This window comes from Acartia tonsa, chromosome 8, assembly GCF_053477335.1.
Source record: "Acartia tonsa isolate MP-2025a chromosome 8, ASM5347733v1, whole genome shotgun sequence".
Taxonomy (NCBI): domain Eukaryota; kingdom Metazoa; phylum Arthropoda; class Copepoda; order Calanoida; family Acartiidae; genus Acartia; species Acartia tonsa.
In genome coordinates this window covers 42,840,366-42,852,469 of record NC_137267.1, presented here as the reverse complement: position 1 = coordinate 42,852,469, position 12,104 = coordinate 42,840,366, and the positions used below count along the sequence as shown (strand labels likewise).

General features: G+C 32.3%; 1 protein-coding gene across 1 annotated transcript in view; it reads left to right on the top strand.

Annotated features, from left to right (window-relative positions):
• The window catches only part of LOC145327013 (uncharacterized), a 74,617-nt gene that overhangs the window by 37,170 nt on the left and 25,343 nt on the right, over positions 1-12,104 (top strand). The window contains exon 2 of the mRNA XM_080170489.1: positions 11,455-11,665. Within this exon, the coding sequence (XP_080026615.1) occupies positions 11,617-11,665 (49 nt within the window). The 5' untranslated portion in view covers positions 11,455-11,616. The remainder of the gene's footprint in view (positions 1-11,454; positions 11,666-12,104) is intronic.

Sequence of the window (12,104 nt, the reverse complement as noted above, 5' to 3'; positions counted from 1 at the left end):
CCCCCCCATCTCTTCTCCCCCATCCCTTCTCCCCACCCTGCAATGACAAAAGGGAAAGGAGCTAGAAAGCATCTTCGAAAAAAAAGTACAGAATATAATTTAACCTACCCCCCCCCCACCACAAAACATTTTTTATGGGTGGAAGGGGATGTTATAAAATCTCAGCAGGAATGATGAATAACCCCATTAAAAAAAATTTGGGGGGGGGGGAGGAGATAAAACACTCATTTTGGAAATAATTTACCAAAAATTAACCTAATATGTAAAACTAATGTTCAATATTTCTTTATTGTATGACAACAAGGATGACAACATCTTTAAGTAGCAAAGCACAAAAAATCATTAATAAGAATACAGACAAGTAGATAAATATATATTTTAGGTAGAAAAAGTCACAAATTCTTTTTCCTGCATATTGTGTGATGACAGTCAAAGTAAATTACATACTGGATGCTCGAAATTTTTTTTAATATTATAATCCACAAAAAAATTTATCATACCATAAAAACCAAAGATATAAAGAACTATGTAAAAAATAAAAAAAAATTACTTGTCCTTTCATCTACAGATATAAAAATCTCTTAGAAATATGGAAAACTTTGGGGTACAGTCTCTTTTGTGGCAATGCCTCTTAAGGGGCATTTCGTTGTATTTTCATAGTAGCTTTTAATAGGTTATTCTAGGTTAAGTTAGGTCAGGTGATTTCCCCGCAGGGTTAGACAATTGGCCCCGCAGGAGCTATAAATAGGGGAAAAGCTACTGTGAAAATACGACAAAATGCACCTTAAGAGGCAATGTCACAAAAGGGACTATACCCGAAATTTAAAAGATACAAAAATAGCCAAAAACGTCCTGAAAAGCAGTCTGACATCCATAAATTTTTAATAGTTAATTATACTCCATAATGATGGGAATGTTAACATTAAGTTTTAGCCTTCTATCTTTAATTGCAGTTGAAAAAATCACATTTCCCCCTTAGCTTTACGTACTGACAGCCATAGTGAATTATAGAGAAGCTAAAAAGTTATATCAACATATCCTACCCTCTTTAAATGGCACTTTAAAACTCTGTTAATTTTTCATTTAAATTTTTGGTGTTTCCAAGGATTTATAAGGGCGGTGCGTGAAGTGCACCTAAAAATATTTACTCCCCTTTAAACTAAAATCAATTAAAGAGTGGCGTATTTTATCAAGTTAGGAATATAGAGTGTAGTTAGTTTTAAGGGTTTTTAATGAAAATTGCCATAAAAAACATGTCTTTTTGTAAGGGTATGTAAACAAAAAAATGATAAACTTATCCTGAAAATACTATGACATCATATATAGTTTTTCATTTAGACAGACATACAGTGTTGAGAAAAAGGCTTAGATAAATATCAACGCTGTTTCTTTTTTATATAAAATAACTTTTTGAATAAATATTTGTTTATAGAAATAAAAACGAAATATACAATGCATGTGATAAAAAACAGAAACCATTTGGAAGTGCGCGAAGCGCAATTTTTTTTCTTCAAATATGCAGGGAAGGAGGGGTTTTTGGGCTATTTATTACACTAATCCCAAATAATTCATATAAAATTTTCTTATTCGTTGGCTCAACAACTTTAAGGACTTTAATGGAATTTTGATTGGTTGGTTAATTAAGTCGAGTTTCCATACATTTCATCCACTAATTGTAATCTATATAAGGGGTAATTTTGTGTATCATCATTGGGGATGTACAAAATTTCTTTGGTAAAAAGTTTATATTATACCAAATAAAATACTTCCTATTACCTGGTTTGTTATGTTCAGTGAAAAAAGATTATAACCTAATTTCTACACTAATTAAAAAATTTGGTAAGGTTAAATGAATAGTAACTGTCTGATTGGCGCGAAGCGCCAAAACATTTTTTTTGAGTATTTCTTGATCTTTTTTTTGAAAACTGGGATAGTTTTGCTTTTTGTAGGGTAGGGGGCAAAAAGGGGCATTTTTGTTGACCAGGGGGGGGCAAAATGGGGCATTTTTCAACATTTAGGGGGGGGGGGGGCAGGGGGGGCGGTGGCTAGGGGGGGGCAGGGGGGGGGCGTTTTGGTCGCTAGGGGGGGGGCAATTGCCCCAAATGCCCCCTTCGGTTCGCACGCCACTGAATAATTTAGCTTCCAGAAAAAAAACTACATTTGAATCTAGAGCTGTCTAATTCTATCTCATTATTTTTAATTTGAACACAGTAATAGTGTCTGACTGATTATGACTTTGATTTAGGGGGGGGCATTTTGATTATATATACTAATTTTAAATAAGGGCGTTTTAAGGGGTGGAATTATTTGATTATGGGCCTTCTAGTCCTTATCCCTTCTTCCCCATCCCTATTTCCCATTTATATCCCCCATCTCCCCCCCCATCTCTTCTCCCCCATCCCTTCTCCCCACCCTGCAATGACAAAAGGGAAGGGAGCTAGAAAGCATCTTCGAAAAAAAAGTACAGAATATAATTTAACCTACCCCCCCCCCCCCACCACAAAACATTTTTTATGGGTGGAAGGGGATGTTATAAAATCTCAGCAGGAATGATGAATAACCCCATTAAAAAAAATTTTGGGGGGGGGGAGGAGATAAAACACTCATTTTGGAAATAATTTACCAAAAATTAACCTAATATGTAAAACTAAAATCAATTAAAGAGTGGCGTATTTTATCAAGTTAGGAATATAGAGTGTAGTTAGTTTTAAGGGTTTTTAATGAAAATTGCCATAAAAACATGTCTTTTTGTAAGGGTATGTAAACAAAAAAATTATAAACTTATCCTGAAAATACTATGACATCATATATAGTTTTTCATTTAGACAGACATACAGTGTTGAGAAAAAGGCTTAGATAAATATCAACGCTGTTTCTTTTTTATATAAAATAACTTTTTGAATAAATATTTGTTTATAGAAATAAAAACGAAATATACAATGCATGTGATAAAAAACAGAAACCATTTGGAAGTGCGCGAAGCGCAATTTTTTTTCTTCAAATATGCAGGGAAGGAGGGGTTTTTGGGCTATTTATTACACTAATCCCAAATAATTCATATAAAATTTTCTTATTCGTTGGCTCAACAACTTTAAGGACTTTAATGGAATTTTGATTGGTTGGTTAATTAAGTCGAGTTTCCATACATTTCATCCACTAATTGTAATCTATATAAGGGGTAATTTTGTGTATCATCATTGGGGATGTACAAAATTTCTTTGGTAAAAAGTTTCTATTATACCAAATAAAATACTTCCTATTACCTGGTTTGTTATGTTCAGTGAAAAAAGATTATAACCTAATTTCTACACTAATTAAAAAATTTGGTAAGGTTAAATGAATAGTAACTGTCTGTTTGGCGCGAAGCGCCAAAAAATTTTTTTTGAGTATTTCTTGATCTTTTTTTTGAAAACTGGGATAGTTTTGCTTTTTGTAGGGTAGGGGGCAAAAAGGGGCATTTTTGTTGACCAGGGGGGGGCAAAATGGGGCATTTTTCAACATTTAGGGGGGGGGGGGCAGGGGGGCGGTGGCTAGGGGGGCAGGGGGGGGCGTTTTGGTCGCTAGGGGGGGGGCAATTGCCCCAAATGCCCCCTTCGGTTCGCACGCCACTGAATAATTTAGCTTCCAGAAAAAAAACTACATTTGAATCTAGAGCTGTCTAATTCTATCTCATTATTTTTAATTTGAACACAGTAATAGTGTCTGACTGATTATGACGTAACAAAAAAAATTAGCCAATGAGAGGCCGTTATTGACCAATGGTAAAATATATAGTGGCCTCTCATTGGCTAATTTTTTTTGTTACGTCATAATCAGTCAGACACTATTACTGTGTTCCTTTATAACCCCTTGATGCTAGAAGCGAAGCATTACACGATTTAAACTAAGGGATCTACACAAATATCCTACTCTCTTTTCTAAACGTTCAATTTTGATTACAAAACAACAAATAAATTGTATAACAGCCTTGCTTTAAAAGGGACGCCTTTGAAAAGGATAATTTTAAGATTTTGATTAAGATTTAGATAAGATAAATTCAATAGCAATGATTACTTCTTATTTATTAAAGTCATACTTTGTAGATCAAAAGTATTGTTATTCAGGGATCTAAAGGGATAAGACAATATCCGATAAAACAATGTACAATGTACATTCCTATTAATGATACACAAAATTACTACTTCTGTAGATTACAAATAGTGGTTAAAACGTTTGGACAATCAACTTCATAAACCAAGCAATCACAATTTAATAAAAGTCTCCAAAGTTATTAAGTTAACGAATAAGAAATTGTTATTATAAAAAAATTTGGGGACTAATGTAATAAACAGCCCAATATCCGATCTCTTGCCGGGAAGCTTTTTAACTATTTTGGGGGAGGGTACTACCACCCTCCCAAGAGAAATCACAAAAAAATCGAAAAATATATTTTTACGTAGAGACTTGAACGCAACATAGAAAATAATGACATATTTAAAATAAAAGTAAAAACATTTAAAGTGCCACTAGAGGCCTCTAGGGGCGTTGCAGTTAGTCTAGATATATTTGATTTATAACCATTGAAAAACTTTGTAATTGTAAACTGGTATTTACACTTTTTATAAAAACAAGAATGACAACATCCATAAAATTGAACCTATGGAATGGAAGGACAAACGAACTAATTAACCAGAATATTAATGCCTAAGTCATAACAAAATTGTAACTAAATTTATTGCAAAACTACTTAATTATACTGTTTAAAGACATACTTATATTTTTAGGGCTTGGTTATAGAGATGCTTCGCTCATAACATCGAACCTTGTTGTAATAGGAATCCGTATTTAAACAATTGTTGTCAAAAAAGTAAGAAATCAGCATGTTTTCAATGGACTTTCTGGTAACGATTACAGAGTTGCTGCGCTTTCTAAGTCGTACCTAACTGTTATAGAAATAATTATGCAATGTTTGAAATCGATAGGACAATTCTAAACTGTTCAAAATAACGAAAAGAGCTAATAGTTACGGACGGACCGAGCCTAATTAAATAAAAGTTTCGCTTTTTAGATTGTACTTTAGATTATGGAATCAAATTCAAGTAGACATCTATCAGACAATATCAAATTTACATCTATCAGACAATATGCCGCTCTATCGACTGTCACTTTTTGCGTGTATGTAGTACGTCCTTGTGTAAGTCCATAAAAGATTGACCTAATCATACTATTTATTATTCTAGACTTTATAATTGTTGTTATTTTAGGGAGTGATCCGAGAGAATAAATATTCCTTAGCCATGACTTTTAAGAGACACTATAATAATTGGTTGATTTAATGTTTTGAATAACAAGATTTTTTATTTTACCAGTAGGAAGGAAGGGAATGGGGTATAGGTGTTGATTGGGTTAATCATTATTTTAGCCAGGACCAAGGAAATCTTCTGCAAAAAAAACGGGAGGGGATTTTTTTATGGGGGGGGGGGGGTTGTCCAACCCACCAGGAAAATAGCCTAAAACCACCACAGGACCAGTAGGTATATACCCTGAAGAGTAGGATCCAATCGGTTCAGTGGTTACCGAGATCTTAAGCTTCAGACGGACAGATGGACGGACGGACGGACGGACAGACAGACGGACAGACATCATTCTACTTTGTATTATAGATAAATGTTTTTCTCGTATTCATTCGAATCCGGTGGATAGGAACCGGTTCTCATCCATACGAAAAAACTATGTCTAGCATCGTATTATATTCAGTTTTCTACAAATATAAAAATGTACAATTACATATCAATTACATACTATATTTGCGGAAAGCTGTGTATAATACGATGCGAGAAATAAACTTTTTTATTCTTACTTCCGTTCTCTTTTCACCTTTTTTAAAAATAAATAAAAAGTGCATTTTTAAAATAACTTAACAAAAGAAGGAGTTTGTTTGTCAAAATTCTTTAAAGTATGAAATAATCCTTTTCATTACTTTCAAAACTTTTTTTCACTTTTTTATTAGAAATGTTAAAAATAAGTGCATTTAAACAAGGACAATTATGCACATAAAAACCTCTGAGCAATAATAGTTATTTATCGCATCGTATCATACTCAGCTTTCCGCGGATATCAAAATGAAAATTATAAGATTATAACAAGTTTTTTTAGCCCCTAGGAGCTGAAGGCCCGGTCTAACAAAACTGGTTTTAATGTTATGATTTTATCTTATTTTTTTGTTTCGTGGAATTGCTGTGAACCGATTCTAATTCTGCGGATATTATCGGTTTCTGAGCCATTTTTGAACCAACAAAAATGGAATTATTCTTATCATTTTTTATTTTACTATCCTTGGAATGCTGTTTATAATACGATGGGATAAATAGATAGTAGTCATTTTTTCTAAATATTTTATTATATAATAAAAAGTTAATTTATTCGTAAATGTGTTTCAACGTTTTTGGGAAGGTATACAAAAGCAGACAAACGCATAGACGAATAGTTGTAGTAGCTGTACAACTAAAAAGTCGGTACAAAAAAAGTAATTATAAATCTATATAACTCTTTTGACATATGAAATTTAAAAAGTGCATTAATAACATTGACATTATAATGGATATAGGATATATGTGGATATATTGACAGGGAAAAATGTTTTTTCAATTGTGCTTGCTAATAGGGACTTCATTTATTGGTTAGTTCGTGTATCCAATAAGAAGGGATGATATCGTAATTTTAGCCAGCTGCTAGCATCGCTTTATCAAAATACATGAAAATCTGGTACAATATCCAAGTAATTAGATATCGATTGACATTAGTGACCTTGACGAGAATAGAAAAAAATAGTAATATCCCAGCACCTTTGTTTTTAGCCGTTTCTTCTCCCAACCCTTTAATTAGAAGAATCCACAATTGTACCCAAGGTTTTATAACCAAGTTATCTTAATGATTGGCTCAAAAACTTTGGGTACTTGAATTGAATTTTGATTGGTTGGTTATCAAAACTAGAAGCCCTAGATTTTTAAAATTGACTTGGTCCCCAAAGTTTAATAAATATGTTAGCTTGAAACTTTTTAAGACTTTTAAATCTTGATTGGGTTATAAATTTAGCAGTGCCCAAACTCGTCCAACAGTAACTCTAATCTACAGAAGGTGTAATCTTATACATCGATTAATAGTCCATTGTCTTATACCTGACCCTCCCCCAATACAAATATATAAATTTTTAATTTTTTAACTATAAAAAATATTAGGGGAGAATTTTTTGCGTCTTTTTAAAATGGCGGGGGTCTAAAGCAACTAAAATGGATAGTGTTGACAAACTAAAGCTCTACTTTATACGCGCAATGATTTTACACAAATATAGATTTAGCAAGGATGACAACATCCATAAAAGCGAAGCACTGAACGGTAGGACAAACAGACATTAACACTTGTATAGTGTCGGAACTGAATAATCAGAATATAAATATATAAGAGTCGAAGCAAAATTATAAGTAAATTTGTTGAAAAACTGCTAGATACAGGATAATGTTTATGGACATACTTACATATTTAGGACTTGATTATAGAGATGCTTCGCCTATACTATTGAACTTTGTTGTCTTAGGAATCAGTTTTAAAAAAATCAGATCAATCGGATAATGTTATCTGATACAAATTTTGCTGTTAAAAAAGTTGAAAATGAACAGGTTTAAAATGGACGTACGGACATTCTAGTAACGATTACAGAGTTGCTACGCTTTCTAAATCGTACCTAACTACTACAGGAATCATCATGCAAAGTTTGAAATCGATAGGACAATTCTAACTTGCCTAAATTAACGAAAAAAGCTATCCGTTACAGACGTACGGACGGACCGACCCTAATTATAGAAAAGCTTCGCTTTTAATAAAACAAGTATTGCATTATCCGTAGAAGCCTAGCAAATGGGAAACAAGAATAGTTATTTATCGCGTCGTATTATAGACATCTTTCCGCGGATATTAAGTTGAAAATTTAAAACCATTTTTCATTTTCTGATTTTTATTTTAATATTCATAGAAACTTGTCTGTGAACGTGCTATATATGATTTTTTTAGTATGGCTGAGAACCGGTTCCAATCCAACCGCTATCAATCTGTTTCAAGCCATACTGGAGTTAAAATAAACACAATTTTGTTTTTAAACAACGAAATCTCCCGTAAACAATGATGATATTGAATTTTGTTTTCTGTTCCTAATGATTTGTTAAAATGACAGAAGGACTAACGAACATTATATTTATAATTCGCTATTTGTAAAAAGCTCCTAGAACATTAAACAGTGTTGTATAGAACAAAGAACAAAACTTAAAATAAACACAAGTATACCATAATAGGAAAGGAATTCTTTAACTGGACGTTTTTTTCACTTTAATTTTTGTAATAATAAAAATAAATTTCGTCTGCTTTATCTCACATTGCATCACCCATTATTTTTTTTGATTGAAATGAGTAAGGGTTAGTTTTTTCCTAACCCAGAAATGGATACCCAGTACCCAATAAAAACCCTTATCTAAAATCTTTTTTAAATACAGTTTTTTCTTTCTTTTTTTGGAGGGGGGGTTCAATATGACAAGAATGCTTTATCGAAACTAATAGTGTGTACAAAAAATGAAATGGATTAAATTAACCATCCATTGTCTTATCCCTATATACCTGCACTGCATATTAATGCAAAATTTGAAATTATGATAATTTTCAAAATTTTCAAGATAGAAATGTTTTTTCTTCCATAATTAGATCCACTCATTGAAAAAGGGATATCAAACTGGAGGATAATTTTAACGATTCTCTAAAATATAATAGGAAACTAATTTGAATGGGATGGAAAGCAAGAAATTATAATAACGTTTTCTTATTTATTGGTTTAACAAATTTGGACACTTTTAATTCATTTTGATTGGTTGGTTTAATAAGTTGAGTATCTAAATAATTATAATCTACAGAAATATAAGTTTGTGTATTAACATTGATGTACATCAATTTATCGGACATTGTTTTATCCTTATTCCTTTAATATTTTTGGAGGCGGTTAACACTCCCCAAATGTTCTTACAATAAAAGATTAAGATATGCTTCGCGTATCACTTTATTTGTGTTTATTGTCTCAGGAATCCAGTGCATAGGATAATTATATCACGAGGAAAAAGTTTATTAAATGGTAAAAAATCCAAACGTTTAAAATTACATGAGGACTTTATGGTAAAGATTATTGATTTACTATGCTTCCTACATTATACCCAATTGTTACAGGAATTATCATTCCAGTAAGGCTTCGAAACCGATTAATATTCGCTGGATTATAACCAGTTCCCAGCTATACTGAAAAATCATGTATAGTATTGTATACAGACAATTTTCCACGAATATTGAAATAAAAAATTTTATATTAATACCAGTTTTCTCAGCTTAGTTTTAATCTTATAATTTTTTTATTTAAAGCTGTCCATAATACGATGCAATAAATAATTATTCCACGTTTATGGCATGCCTAAATTAACGATAACAGCTATCCGGACGAACCGACACTAACAAAAAGGCTACGCTATTAAAAAGCTTTAAATATCTAAATTACCACTTAAAAGCCAAATTAACTCTCCTTTCGTGTCAGAAATGAATTTAAAAGGGATACTCTATAAGCTTCATTTATTTAAGTCTTAATCGAACTAAAAAAAAGTATTTAGGCCTCTAGGGGCATTTAAAAGAAGATGGGAGTAAAGGGCAAGTCGACCCTCCACTTTCAGTTTTAAAAAGAAGAATTTTTTTAAGGGGGGGGGGGTTGCGGTTTTCTAGATAATAAGACAAACAGACAGATAGATATCTTTTTACTTTTACATGAAAATTAGCGGCTAAGTCGACCTTCAACTTTTTTTCCGTTTTTAATTCGTGTGGTGGTGGGGTCTAGTGATATCTCTTCTTGAGAGGGTGAAGGGACTCTTCCTCAAACATGTTAGAAACCTCATATTGACCTATAAAAAGCTTCTCTGAGATCTTACGCTACAAACAGACAGATAAAAACATTTTATAATGATGAGGATTACAATATTAAAAGAATTTTTAAGAATTTTGATTTGAAAAAATAAAACTTCCGAGTATACTTTTAAAATTGTAATTTCATGTTTTAAAAAATGTATTTTACATGTATTATGTCATAAATCTAAATTAGCTAAAGTTAAAACTATTTACTTTAAATACTCCTTTTTTTAAATGAAGCTTTTCTGTAAATAGGTTGTTTACGTCCGTCCGTCCGTATTAAACGGTTAGGTCTATTCGTTAATGTATGCATGTCAGAAATGTCCTATCAATTTCAAACTTTGGATAGTGAATCCTCTAACAATATGTCCGGTCTAGAAAGCAACTCTATAATCGTTATCAGAAAGTTCGTACGTCCCTTTGAAACATGCAGATTTTTTTACACAAAATTTTTTGTGACTTTTTATAATTATCCTATTCTCTGATTTTTGGAACAATAATTCCTAGGGCAACAAGTCCTGTAATTAAGCATTTTGCAACAAGTTTAATTTACAATTTTGTTAATACCTTTAAATTGATATTCTGCTTATTAGATTTGACACTCTACGAATGTTTATGTTCGTTTGGTTTCACAGCTTCGCTTTTATGGATGTTGTCATCCCTGTTTAGAGCATGATTAGAATATAAATACATATTTCATGTATATTGTAATTTGTTTTTTTTATAGATTTTTTTTCAAATTGAGTGTTTTTTATAGTTCCAATAATTAGCAATTAGGATAATGGCTACCTTATTATTTGGATCTTACACCATCAGATTTTCATGTTCTCTAATAAAGTAAAACTCGCTGCTGGCTAAAATAAAGATATTCCCCATCGACCCACTTTACCCTCTCAACCTCCCCTCCTACAGGATGAACGAACTGACCAATAAGTGAGTTCCATGTTAGCAAACTAAGTTGACGACAATTTTTCCCATGTCATAATATCCACGTATATTCTACATCAATTATTATCATAGCAAATACAAATCTAAAGAAAACATTGTACTGAAAATAACATTAGTTCCTAAAAGTTTTTAAAATACGTTGATTCATTAATTTTTTATTTTGAATCTTGATTAGATTGTACAAACCAGTCCAATTCTTGAGGGGTTATATTGGCTATCATAATTGGAGGTTTTGATTTATTTATTACTAGTGTCCCAAAAACCTATCTCCCCCCCCCCCCCCTTCATGAACAAGCTTAAAACCACCGCAGGACCAGTAGCTATATTTCCTGAAGTGTGGAGCCCAATCGGTGTAGCAGTTACTGATATATTAAGCTTCAGACGGACAGACAGCGTACAGATTGACATCAGACATTATTGAATGGCTTATCTCTTCAGATCCATACTTTTACTGTATAATACCTTATTGTATTAAATGGTATGCCTTTATTACTACAAATTCAAAATAGTCATTTTTTTTGATTATCATATCTTTGTTTGTTTCAGATGCCTACAACCTTCTACCCTTCACTGTATTCAACACAATCAAGTATGGTACACATAAGAACATCCAAAAGACTAATAAACTAGCCCTCTACACAATTTCATCAGCTGCATGCCTAATGGAACTGTACAGATATTAAAAGAATATAAAACTAAATCTTTCTCATGATGGATGTGTTTCACCTTGTTCCTCTACTCCTCATTTTAATTTCAGGTAACAGTGATTAATGAATATCCCCGCTCCACCCCCCCTACCAAAAAAATTGTTAAAAGAAATAAGATATTACCACCCACAAAAGTTTTTGGGTTGCTGTTTTTATAGTAATTCTTGTATGACGATTCATGCAATAATAAGGTACGATATAACTGTAGCTTTTTTGTTACCTTAAAACTTATTACATTTGGCATGAAATTCTTTCATATAAGTTTCAGGATGTCCGTTTGTCAATAGAAACTGATCCTGCTAACTGCTGGACCAACATGGTTATTCTTTACAATGAAGATTTTAATAAGTTCTGGAAAGGTTCTAAAACTATTTTAAAAACCCCTCAGTAGGATAGCACATCAAAAAAAAATGGGTGGAGGTCGACTACTCACCCCTCCCCACCACTTACCCAAATTGAAGAGCCCTGAGGTGGATTCTTGAAAAAAAT